This window comes from Lissotriton vulgaris, chromosome 3_2 (assembly GCF_964263255.1).
Source record: "Lissotriton vulgaris chromosome 3_2, aLisVul1.2, whole genome shotgun sequence".
NCBI classification, from domain to species: domain Eukaryota; kingdom Metazoa; phylum Chordata; class Amphibia; order Caudata; family Salamandridae; genus Lissotriton; species Lissotriton vulgaris.
The window spans coordinates 296,157,749-296,171,408 of record NC_141690.1 but is presented as its reverse complement, the minus strand read 5'-3'; the positions used below and the strand labels follow the sequence as shown (position 1 = coordinate 296,171,408).

The 13,660-nt window shown below is 43.0% G+C and overlaps 1 protein-coding gene across 1 annotated transcript in view; it reads left to right on the top strand.

The window, feature by feature from the left end:
• Window positions 1–11,196, top strand: part of LOC147725745 (vomeronasal type-2 receptor 26-like) — a 210,817-nt gene extending 199,621 nt beyond the window's left edge. Inside the window, exon 3 of the mRNA XM_086964583.1 lies at window positions 10,292–11,196. Within this exon, the coding sequence (XP_086820709.1) occupies window positions 10,294–11,196 (903 nt within the window). The 5' untranslated portion in view covers window positions 10,292–10,293. The remainder of the gene's footprint in view (window positions 1–10,291) is intronic.
• Window positions 11,197–13,660: the final 2,464 nt, after the last annotated feature.

Genomic DNA, 13,660 nt, shown 5'->3' with positions numbered 1-13,660 from the left:
TATCCATTCAATGACAGGACTCTCTGACATTGTCAATGGTAATCTCTCGAGTTTTTCGATGCTCAGGATTGTATAGTCTGCTCCTTTCTGTGCCAAACTGATCTGTTTATCAGTAAGGTTAAAACTGAAAAATAATGACGTTGTGTTGATTAAACGCCAAGGCACATAGCCTGAACGAAGATTTTGCAGCGTCCAGCCTAATTCTATAATAGAGCGTAATTGAGACTGGCCATGTTGTAACATTAGCAAGTCTCTGTCTATCACATCAAAGGCAGAGGATACAATATTGTCCAACGAATATATTCTGGATGACAGAGTCAGTAACCCATTGTCTACTACAGAAGGTGATTTCTCCAAATTAATACGATCAATTTCTCGTATCTTTTCAGCTGCTTCAATTTGTTTGACTTTCCAAGCCTCGTTGTAAGCAGCATAGATACTGGTCGCTATGAAACGCTTTTGACGCTGTTTGCGTGGCCCAAGAATGAAATCTCGCAAATCAGCACCATCTTTTAGTAAAGACAAGTGTTGCTTAATTTCAGCCAGTGTGGATGATGTTAGCCATTCAAGGCAGAGTTTCCCTACACTGTATGTTGTTATAATCCCTGGATGTTGTCTCTGGGAGTATCTCGGGTCTAGTCTGGTCATTTTTAACCCCTGTGTTTTATTTAGGAATCTATCTTGACAGTTGTTTGTGTCAATAGGCCAGATTAACCACTTTTTCCAATCAGGATGTGTTCTGTTAAAATGTAAAATTTGTGACACGTCTAACTCAATATCTGCAGTTGCATTTTCAGGTATTGGCTTTGGAATAGACGGTGTCATTTAAAAACATCATTTGTTCTGGTATCATGCAGGTTCTGAATAGTGCTTCAAGGCCTTGCACCTGCCAATCTTTTGTACCCCAAATTGTTTTCGTTTCAATATTATTTTTCCAATAATCAAAACCAAATGTCATCATTTTGTCATAAAATGCTTCTGAATATATCAATTTAGAATTTGTCAGCATTGTTTTCATTCCTGTTTTATCTAACAGTTTGTAATAGAACGTTTCTGCATTACTGGTGTTAAACCCTGAGAAGTATTTGAATTTCTCAAAAAATACTTTAGAACTGCTTTTAGGTGGTGTAGCACAATGTTCCCATTGATTATACATAAAAACATTTCTAGGCTGTGCAGATTTATGCAAATAATGATCACCATAATGTGTGTTGCAGAATAATTGCTCATAACTAGATGAACCTTGTAAATAATCATGTTCTGTGAATCTAGCTGACATTACTAAATCAGACATCATGTCATTAATACTGTTAAAGTCCCAATCATCAGAGAATGTACTAGGTTTTACAAAGTCACTTAAGGAAACCTTCAGTTGATGAGGATACTTCAGGATTTCGACCGGACCATATATCTCATAGTCTGTTTTCTCCCATACCACCCCACCAGGTATTGGAATGGCTGTGACATTTACTGTTGACAGTTCTCTTTTCTTCACGTGGGATGATCTGTGTGGTATCAGGACTAGGTTGATGTTCTGACTTGCTGTGTCCATTCAATTGTAATAAACTTTCCTAAAATTAAAACTAAAATTAGGCATAGTAGGAGTATGAATACCCCTGAAATAATCCAATGCTCAATCAACGGTGAATCCAGATATAATTTTTTGATTTGTTGAAGGAGTCCTGTTGTGTTTTCTTTAGAATACTTTTTTGTTTCTGGCATCACTCCGGGGTCGTTTTGATCTTCAGAGAAGTTGTCGAAGTTGATGTAATAACCAGAGGCAGTTCTGTCAATTGATGGGATTGTTCTTTCAATCTGTCTCTCGGTAGCACTTTCTGATGCCACATCATTGTAGACTGGTGTTGTTTCTTGATGAACTGTTTCAATCTGTGTCTCAAGAGGCACGAGTTCCATGGCATTATTGCATAGTCCTTCATTGTGCACTGCAGGCTGATCGAATGTGATTAGTCTTTCAGTTTGAACCTCTTGGATTGTTGCAAGTTTGGGTATTCTGTTGTTTCTTGGGAGTCCACTGGGCCTACTGTTGATTATAGGCCACATGCTTGTGGTTTTACCAGGTCGATGGACACGACTCTGTTCTCCTTTTTACCAGCAAGGGGCGGTAGCACAACTGATCTTGTTCCGGTGACTGCCAAGACAGGTACTGCTTTTCTGTAAGAAGGCCCAAATTCCTTCTTCACCGCGATCTTTTCTCTGACTAGATCCCCAATCTTTGGAATCCAGACAGGCCTTGCTGGGGCTGTTGCTGGTGGTGCCTCGTCAGTGGTACCTGGCTGTTGCTTTAACTTTATGTTGCTTAAGGATTTTCTTGTTTCATTCAGTTCCTGTAAAACAGCCAAACGATCCTTGATGTCAAAGTTTGTTGTTTCTTCTTGTACCACTGACATCTGACTATCGAGGTCCTGAATGCGCATTCTAATTCCGAACAATAGTTCGTATGGGCTGAAACCTTTTAGAGAATTTCTTGGCATGTTATTAAGACTAGTATGGACACTTATTAAATGTTTGACCCACCCAGCGCCTGAACCTAATACCTTCGCTGTTATAGATTGCTTTATGTCACGTTTTTTTCTTTCTATCATACTATTCCCTTCCGGGGTATGACGGACAAGAATACTGCAACCCAATTCCCATGCTAGCCATGGCCTCCTTATAAGCTCGAGAGCTGAAAGCAGGATCCTGGTCAGAATGGAACGTGGTAATTGCGTATGTGCCGATAAAGACTCGCAAATCTTTTATAACCGTTCTAGCGTCAGCCGAGCGCCGGAGACCATATTTTTTAAGTGTGTTTAGCCTTAACTGTGTACAATGGGACGCGCTTCTCTTCTTTGATTGCGCAGATAGACCGCCTTATGCTGTCTAGAAGGGATCCTGAAACTACACTGGCCTGTTCATTACTGCGATCTCTGTTGCAGTCTTCACAATTTTGAGCAAAACATTGAATATCTATACTCATTCCTGGCCACCAGTACTCTGATTGTAATTATTTCAGAGAAACCTTAATTGTTTGGTGTCTCAGACCCAACCCCATGTGTGCTTCCAGTAAGAGGAAGCCCCTCCTGCTCCTGTTTGGAATTACTCAGTCCCCCACGCCAGGGATTCGAGCAAAAGGAACGGAGTTTGCATCTATTACGTATGCATAATTGAGTGGATAGTTCACGGGTAGTGCTGCCCAGTCGCCTTTTACGGTCGTTTTTACTGCCAGCATGGTTTCCCCATCTATGTATTTATCTGTATGCTTTTTTGTGGCTACGGAAGCCGGTTTAGTTGCTTCCGCTGTGGCTGTATTAGCCAATGAATTCCCTGCAACGTGAACGCCATCACGTTGAAGACTCTGTGCGTGAATCACGTGAGTCTTTTGTAGTTCTTTCTTTAAAAGAGCTACTTGGTTCCAGAGCAATTTATGCTTTATTGTGGCACCTGTGTCATCTTTGTAGTCCTTTTCAATCCAGCTCTGCAGTTTGTTATTGTAAGAGTTGACGCAAAAATGAGAATCGCACACGATTAGTGTCGGGAATTCACTTTCTGCATTTTCTAGCGTCATCTTTAAAGATCTGATTTCAGTTCTCTGAACCGAACAGTTTCTTACAGATTCAGTTTTTGTTACTTTCGGTCTGAATTTACCGCACAGCCAACGACCTTTAATGATCGCACATGCTGCATTGTAGGATTTGCTCTCTACATTAAAATGCTGTACAAAACTATCTGTATAGATTATACAGGCGTATTGTGGGAGAGGCAGAAGTTCGATTGGCAGAGGATATTCTTCTTCATATTCTAAATCATTCAGTTCTTCAAATTGCGGGGCGAAATAGTATTTCACATCTTCCGCTCCTCGAGAATCTATGCACTGAATCCATTTTGGATCCAGTGACACTGTAGGAAGGTTTACTGGGCTGAATAGCGCCTCGAAGGCGGATTCCTCTGTAAGGATATTAATCCGTTTGCCGTGTGCTAGTTCTCGTTCATTTGCTAATGCGATTTGCACTGTTTTCACAGTTCTTTCTGTGTGACTGAATGCTTTTTCTGCTTGTGTGTACAAGTGAGATTTAATTGAAATTGGTACCTTTTCACCCTCATTAGAGGTCAGGTACGTGAATCCGCATCTTCCTGGGATGACTCGGATTACAAGATCGATCGTGTTGTCACGTGTATCTAATTTTGTTTTTGCTAACATGTCTGTTTGCAGTGATCTCAAAATTTCTGTGTGTTTTTGAGTCCAATTGATTTGTTTAAAATCAGGTTTAATTAGTTCGTAGAGAGGTTTAACCCTCTCTGCGTAATTTAGAATGTAAGTTCTTCCGAAATTCAGAAAACCTAGAATGGATTGTAAATTCTTCAGCGTTTTAGGAGCTTGGAGTACAGCGAACTTCTCTAAGAAGTTGTCCGCTAGGCTTTTCCCTTCACTTGATAATTCGTACCCTAAAAATAGTACTGTCAGATGGGCAATTCGGGACTTTTTAAAGTTGAATTTGTAACCCTCTGCTGCGAACCCAAGTATAATGGTGTTCACTCTTTTCAAGTGAGTATCCAAGTCGTCGTCTGTGAGATAGATATCATCTACGTAAGATAATGCCTCATCATCATAGATTTGTAGTAACTCTGTTACCCTAGCTGAGAATAGTCCTGGGCTGTTCTTGAACCCATGTGGGAGTCGACAGAATTTTTTCCGCGACCCAAATGCTGAGAAAGCGGTCAAGTATCTGCTTTCTGGTGCAATGTTTTGACAAAAGAAACCATTAGATATGTCTAATGTCGTTTTATATTTTTTCCTAACTATGTTATTCATTAGGGCTGCACTATGCGAGTTTTGTACTGCAAAAGTTTTGCAACATGTATTAAGATGTCTGTAGTCCAAAACTAGACGATATGAATTGTCTGGCTTGGAGACAGGAAACAAAGGATTGTTCATTTGAGAGGTGCATGTTTCAATCACCCCCTGGTATTCAAGTTGATCTAAGATCTCCCTGACTTGTTTTCTAGCTTCTTGCTTTATGGGATACTGCCGTTGGGCAGTTGGTTCACTTTTTAGTTGGATTTTGTGAGGAGGTGAATCCTCATCCCATCCTACATGCTTTTTATATAATGCAGGTGCCTGGGCTACTGCCCATTTCCTTGCATATGTATATTTTTTGTGAATCGGAATGTGATTCGAGAAGGCAGGCATAATCACTTCTTCGCCGCGAGGGCACTCCCTGACAAACTCTGGGGGCCAATCTTTTTCAGCTAACAGAATATCATAGCCTTTGGAGAGCTTATCCCAAAATAGACCCCTTATTTTCCTAGTCTTATCACCCTCTATACGCAATGTTATTTCGTATATTTTATGGGGCTCGCTAAGTCTGGTGTCGGCAGTTTCAACCTGAATGTATTCATTCGTGTCCACTGTCTCCAGATGACTCATCAAGATCTTGCGCGCTATACTAATTTCTGCTGCACTGTCCAACATTGTCAATGCCCACTCCCCGTTTTTCAACTGTGTCCTCAGTATTCTCGGCATGGTTGATTACTCTAATACTGGCTACCTTCTTTTTCTGAAATTGAGATTTTTTACTCTGAGCAGGTTCCTTGTCTTTGGACTTGGTGTGCTCTCCTGGGTCTGACCGTCCTCTTCTTTCCGAATTCTGTGGAAAAGATCGAGAGGAACGTGTATCAATACTTTGATATCTATCAGGTTTTTTCAGATTATCCCTATTTATAAGGTTATATCTTTTCTCAGAGGGCTCCCTCTGGGGAGACTGGCGTTCTCGAGTCGGAGTTCTTTCCCTCCGTCGAGGAGACCTTCCTCTGGACTGGAAAACTTTTTCCTTGGGAGTGGATTGTTTATTTCCATCCCAGCTCTTTTTAGGAGTGTTTGAATTATTTTTAATAAATAATTTTACTAACTCTCTATATGCTTTTGTTAATTCTCCTATGTTAACTAAGAGTTAGACATTTTTGCAATGTCAGGATGTGGTGTGTAGCTGGCTAGAACCGGCCACGTTGCTCCTGGTCTACCTAGTGGACCGAGCCTGGTAATGTGATCATTGTGTTTTAGGGCGCCATTAAACCAGAGCAGGTGCTCTTGAAATTTAAGTGGAATTTCAATCTCCTCGAAAGGAGCGTACTCTTCCGGAGGTTTCTCTATTTTGTAATAGTGAAACTCTTTTGTTATAGCGTTTACCGCTGGAAAGTTTATCCATGAATAGAATACCTCTGTCTGCCGATACTCGTGAGCCTCTATCACGAAAATTACTGTACCACCTTGAGGTGTCAGTCCGTTTTCTATAAGTTTTAACGTTATAGATTTTCTTAAATGTACCGGGATGATTATTGCACCCGGTACTGTATCGTCGGAATCCTGCTGAGTTGCATTTACTGCGGCCCCAGTGGTTCCGTTATTTTCTCCTGGCATTGTTAAAATGCAAGGTTTGCAGAGTAGGTCTCCAAGGAGACAAAGATTAGGTGCACAATATTTTGGAACACTGTATCCTTCAACGTTGAATAAACCAGAGCTTTACATAGGAATCTCTTCCTACTGAGGTCGGGCTGATTTTAATCTTTCACCCACTCCAGACGTCTATTGGAGTATTTACGGGAGAAAGGGGTGTGAAATATGCATGACTGAGTTACTCTAACGTCTTGCGTTAGTTTATCGCCTTACCAAACGTTTGGGCGCCATGTAGTGTAGTTCCTAGTTTCCCACTAGGCCCTGCGCATTGGAATAACATAAACAGTAGTATCGACGTGGAACTGCGGATATTCCAGGCCTCCACTGACTATGCTAAACTTAATTGGGTGTGTTACCAACTAGCTCAGAGGTCACTGGAAACTTTCTTCTCTGTATAGGAAGTGATCAGCTTCCCTGGCACAGACAAGAAGGGATTCAGCTTTCCAACAACCGTGCAACATGACAACTTTGCTCCTCAGATCAAGAGTCAATCTCTAGGGTCGTGTGAAACAATAGACATGTATTTCACTCAGTCAGGTTAGTGCAGTTTACTTTCACGATATGTAGAGAATAGAGAGACGGGCGTTTGTCAATAAAGGGTTAACATTTATTGAACAGTCTTTCTTCTCGTACAAGAGAAATGTATTGCCACAATTGCAAGACTTGTTATTATAAAAAGTACGTACAGTAAGATAAGAATTGCGAAATAGAACTGTAAAAGCATTGATATGGTTTCTTAGCCATACAATGGTTTAAAAGTAATAAAACATATATACATTAATATATACATTAGGCTAAAATACTCAACTGGTGCTTCTAACTACGCCTACCCCAGTGTGCCTGACCTAAGCCTAACACGTGGAAGGGGAGTAAGTAAGTAGCTTTAAGTTAAGTTGGTTTTGCCAAGGTTTGCTTCAAGAATTCTCATCTAAGGGTTTAGTCAACACCATACCTCTGAATAGAATGATGGAAGTCTGGTATTTCCTTCAGGGGGCACTCAATATCCCAGTCACCCGCGAGGGCAGACCGGAAACGCTGGAGCTGGATTTCTCTGCAGTAGAAAGGCAGCGGGTCTCTTCAGCGCGTCGGGAGGAGGAGGCGGGGGACAGCGTCCGCGGCAGCTGGAATCTGCTGGGCTCTTCGCAGAGGGACGGCTGTTCAGCTCCTAAGCATACTGCACCATCGATCGCGCTTTAGCAGCGATAATGGTATCAGTAGCTTCACCACCAAGGGACAGCAGCAGCAGCGTACTGCCTGCAGCAGCAATGGGATGCACAACAGGGTGCACGACAGCATACAACAGCACGACAGCTTATTGCTTAAGGCAACGTTGGTAATATTTATACCTGACAGGTGCCGGGTTTGACGCAAGTTTGCTGGACATAAGACGTCAATAAAAGATGTCACTAGGAAGTGATAGCTATCAGTTGCTCATTAGAGTTCCATTACTAATCAAAACACAGCAAGCGGGGATTTCCAGGTTTGCTGAGTTTTTATCTTGTTGAAGAACTCGGAGTGTTAATCTAGGAATATCAGATAGTGACTTCTGCTCTGTAATTGCACTAATTGGTTGCAAAGGAAGTGGCAGAGAACTATGCTGGAATGTGGCTCTGTTCGTGTGAGGCCAGAGATGGCTTTTCTGAAATCGCACTTGAACGGTTATGCCAATATAGGGAAAAAATGGATTTATAGCCGAATAGGGGCATAAGGTCGCAGTATCGATCAGGAACCTTAGTAAACACGCAACAGTTCAAACCACCTTCGTAGAAGAGAACATTTGGTATTATGGCATTTCAGAGAGGACTCACATTAATTCCATCCACCCCACCTCAATCCGGTGATAGTATGGCTCTCAATGCAAAGTGGTGAGTCATCAGTTTCAGTATAACTAATGCCCAATCAAAATTGGTGAATAAATGATCAGATGCAAACTGAACCCTTACCCCACTCAGGTCCCTGTCATGAATGGACACAGAGTGTTATGATACTCAGAGAGACCAATGATAGAAGAGAGTGGACTCACCAGTGGCGGCTGCTCTCGGAAGCAGCGGTGTGGCGGGGAGTGGGAAAGAGAGGAAGGAGATGCAGACTGAACCCTTACCCCACGCTGGTCCCTGTCATGAATGGAAGCAGAGTGTCATGATACTCAGAGAGACCAATGGTAGAAGAGAGTGGGCTCACCAGTGGCGGCTGCTCTCGGAAGCAGCAGTGGGGCGGGGAGTGGGAAAGAGAGGGAGGAGATGCAGACTGAACCCTTACCCCACGCTGGTCCCTGTCATGAATGGACGCAGAGTGTCATGATACTCAGAGAGACCAATGGTAGAACAGGGTGGAGCCAAAGGCCCTCTATATATCTGTATGGAAATTGATTTAAATGTATGGAGGGATGTAATATTTAAGGATTTTTATTACATGATCCTGACAGATATCTAAGAGATCCTAACAAGAATTGCTACAGTGCAAATTTCCCTCTAGGGTTTGTCAGAGGCTGTACCCAACACCAATATCCTTCCCTACAAAGGTCATCCACCATTTCGTGTAACAAAATACCTATCTGTAGGCTTCAATATAGAGGGATAAAACCCACCCATAAACTAGTGCTGATTACAACACATGCTTTTCACAATCAATCTTCTGTACTCATGGCTAGTCAGAGGGGGTAACCAACACCAAAACCCTCGCCTACTAAAGTAATCTGTGAGATTCTATGAAACAAAAAAAAATCTTTAGACTTTAATTCAGAATAATATCAATCCACCCTCTAATGCCGAATGACTTTAAAATACGCTTTTCAATATCAATACGTCAGACCTCTTGCCTTTGTCGTAACCTTAAATAATAAACCAGGAGGCACAGAGCCTTTATCATCAGCTTGTCGCCATAAGGAACCTAAGCTCATTGAATTGAGTGTGAGCTTCCTACAAGGAGACCATCCGGAATACAGTCATCAAAGCCTGTTTTGGTGGAAGCGCACAGACTAGGCCCAATCAAATCCTGCACTCAGGGGGCCCAATGTGTGAGTGAAGCCTCAGGGCCCGACTCACAAAGGTAAAGATAGACCTGAAGTCTAACTTTAGATTAACAGTCGCAGGGCCTCATTTATGAAAAGTACCAGTGATGCAATACTTTTCAGTGCGCCCTCCTTGCGACACCATGGATGCTCGGGATTTACTGTACGGCACTTCATGTCTCAAGGATTTACAGATAGATCAGGAATCCTGACGGATATGTAGGTGCAAAAGTGACGCGTTGCTGGAGTGTGTCTGAAAACAGATGCAACTCCAGCACTATGGCCTTTCACATGGAGCAAGCCCCATGTGAAAGCACTTGCGTCACCCTTAGAACTGCTGTGAGGCAAGCGTAAGGTTTTGACGCAGTGGTGTCCTAGAAGTTGCGCAGTGAAATCTGATAGATTTCACTGCGTCACTTCTATGAGGTTTGAATGTGGGGGAACGCCCACCTTGCCTTCATTATACCTGATTCTTGTTACTGGAATATATATTACTTACAAATGTAAAATAAATGTCTTTTTGCTCCTTAAGCAGGTCTCCAGCAATCTTCAACCAATCCCTGGTATCAGTCATACCAAGTGTAGTGTTACTGCCAGTTTCCTGTCTGGGTTTGCAGGGTGGGAGGTGTGATCATGTTTGCATTAGAACAGCACAAGCCTAAACCAGCCACTGCTCCTTCTATCCAAAGGCGTCAAAAATGATCACTTTATTTTTCCTAATAAAATACTCTCAAAGTAATGTCAGAATATGTTTTATTACATTATCAAATTAATATTTGTAACAGCTTGAAAGAGTGGAAACGGCTGATATCATGTTTACTTTCTTGCAGACATGGAGAGCTGCATGCAGTGCCCCGAGGACCAGTGGCCGAATGACAGGAAGGATGGATGCCGCCTGAAGGTCATTGTCTTCCTCTCATACAGCGATAGCCTAGGTGTGACGTTGGCCACTGTGGCCCTTATCTTCTCTGTGGTTGCAGCCGGAGTGCTGGGAATCTTTATCAGACACCGGGACACCCCAATAGTGAAGGCCAATAACCGTGGTCTCAGCTACACACTCCTTGTCTCTCTAATGTTGGCCTTTCTCTGCTCTCTCTTATTTATTGGGCAGCCTGCAACATTCACCTGTCTGATCCAACAGGCTGCTTTTGGGATTATTTTTGCTGTTGCTGTGTCTTGTGTTTTATCAAAAACCATCACTGTAGTGATTGCCTTTAATGCCACCAGGCCTGGCAGCAAATTGAGTCGATGGCTGGGGCCCCGGATGTCTGGCTCTGTTGTCCTCCTGTGCACACTGGGAGAAGTGGCAATCTGTGTCTCTTGGCTGCTCACCTCTCCACCTCACCCTGGCACTGACATGCACTCTGAGACTGGTAAGATGATCCTGCTGTGTGACATGGGCTCTGTCACTGCCTTCTACACTGTGATTGGTTACATGGCCCTCTTGGCCTTTGCCAGCTTCACTGTGGCTTTCCTAGCCAGGAACCTCCCAGATAAATTCAACGAGGCCAAGCTCATCACATTCAGCATGCTGGTGTTCTGCAGCGTCTGGGTCTCCTTCATCCCGGCTTACGTCAGCTCGAAGGGCAGGTACATGGTGGCCGTGGAGGTCTTCGCCATCTTGACTTCTAGCGCTGGACTGCTGGGCTGCATATTCATTCCCAAATGTTACATCATTCTGTTCAGGCCAAATATTAACACCAGAGAACGTTTAACTTTATGTGGACATTCATAGTTTCAGACTGTGAGGTTTGTAAGTCACTATAATTATTTAAATTTAGCATTTTGTTTGTGTGGTGGGGGCAGAAAATTGAGTCCAAAATTGTATAATTGGATCATCCTTTTTTTCAACCATTGGGCCCTTTGCAGGAAAGCATTAAAAAAGTTTAAAGAAACAGGTGTTTTTTGAGGACACCCAATAGGGATGGGTTTGAATCCCTGCTGATACAGCTCAAAGAGTAGGCATGTTTGGTGGGTTGAATAAGAATAGAAGACTGGAATGTACCTGAGCAGCTCAAGCGGTGATTCCATTTGTTTTATTGTTGTTTGAGTCTAGTTCTAGTTTCTCACTCTGGAGAGACCAGTCTTGCAGCGCCTCATCTAGAGTCTATAAATATACACATTGTGTTCTTGAGTAGCCTGTTCGAGGTGTCCTGGGTATTTGGAGGAGTTGCTTTTGAGGCAGTGAGTTTGTAAATGCAGCTTCAAGTAACTTCCCAAGGATTTATGTGCAAAGAGCAGCATCTGTATGTGGTTCACGGCAGAGAAGACAATCTGGGAAGGGTTATTCATCCTGTAATGTGGTCTGTGTCCTGGGATGCAGTCATATGTTTACATGTGGCTGATTGTTGTGAAACATCACAGTTTACTTGCAATGCTTGTGTTTAAGGGCAGAGTCTGTGTTAATGAATTCATTCATTTTAATATTCTAATTAGTTGTTGCTGTAATATTTCTTCATTGATATGGATACTTCCAGATCAGAATGAACTGTATATGGTGAGTCAGAACAACTATTTCTTACAGTGTATTGCGTCCAAAATATATAGCATGTGTGTAACATACATTATCATCAATAGTAGACAATAAAGAAAAATAAAAGAAATCATAATATTTGTGGTATTTAGATAAAAAGGAAGGTATGTGAAATAGCAGAGATGACACTTCTATTTGTGGTAAGAGGTAGCAGATCAGAGATACCCTTTACTCATTCTGAGTAGTGTAACCGGGCGTCCCCTTATATAACATTGAACCCGGCAGCACAATCCGTGCACTATCGACCTCTGACACCATCATCAGTGCTACACGATTCCCAATGTCCTGTCTGCTTTCCTGTTATGCTTTAGTGACAGCTGGAATCCTACCTCTCCTACTATGGTATTGATGTGCTGTCCATTCTTCCTTCAGGATATGGGGGGTTGTGTCTGTGGGGTCACACTGCTGTGTGTGTGTCACATGATCCAGACGGCTGCCAGAAATCATTGCAAGAGTTAGAATGGCTCTCCCTCATTCGCATAAATCTCTCATCCCTGTGTCGATGAATGGCGACCAAGGGCGCGTTTATCTTACTTTCACTCAACGCAGCGAGACAACTTGCTGAGCTGTGTGACAGAGAAAGGGCAGGAATTCATCAGATCTATCAAGATATGGCTCATTCTCTGCCTACACTGGTGCACAATCTGCTGCAAGTGTGTCTGCATTACATGGATTGTTTTTTGCAGGATTCCTTCTGTCATCGCTGGGCACTCCGCTACTGGAAACGCTGTTCCTGACCGCTGTGTGCCGCCCCTGCTCGCCGGACCCGCTTCGCGGGTCCCGCTTCGCGGATACACAGCGGCTGTCAATTTACAAGGGGCTTAACTCAACCGGCAGGGCTGCGAGGGTAGAGCGGAGGACTCCATAGACCAGGAGTCCCCGCGCGCCCGTTACCAGCTGGGCTCCTCTCCCTGCCGGCCCCGCCCCCAACGCCGGGAAAGCAGAAAAGGCAGCTGAGCCTTCCCTCTTTGGCTGGAACATTGCTGGGTGGCGGCAAAAGGTTTCAGCACTGGGTTGGAGGGAACACATTGTGGATTTTGATATTTTATGTCTGCAGGAAACGTGGTCAGTGGAAGATATTGCTTTTGATGGTTTTGTTTCTTATAACTGTAATGCGGTGGAATCTGTAATGGGGAGGGCCAAAGGAGATTGTTGATTTTACTTTCTGTACACCTCCCTTTACGTGTAAGGAAAAGCCATATTGTGGGGTCCCATTCGCAAATTTTGGAAATATCGGTAGGTAGGGATAGAAATTTATTATTGATTAACCATTACAATAACACCTTTGACCCCTCCAGCACCACTGTAGTAGATGAACTTGAATCGGCCCTGGATTCTATTCTCTGCAATACAACTGTATATTATGATATCGTTTGGGGAGGAGATTTTAATATCAGAACTTGCCCTCTCTCATACTCAACTACTTGTGGTCATGATGGGGAAAATGGGGAAAATTTACTCCACTTTTTACACTCTCCATATGGCACTTCCCTTAACAATCTGATGTTAAAAATTGATATATCAATCCACCAACATGCCCCTGATAACGAGGGCAATCTGGCGCCTACCTTTAAGGGGAGAAACACCACCTCTGTTATTGATTTTTTGATTATTTCTAACCGGGTAGCTCCCCATTGTTCGGTCCCCCAGATCTTAGATCACGACC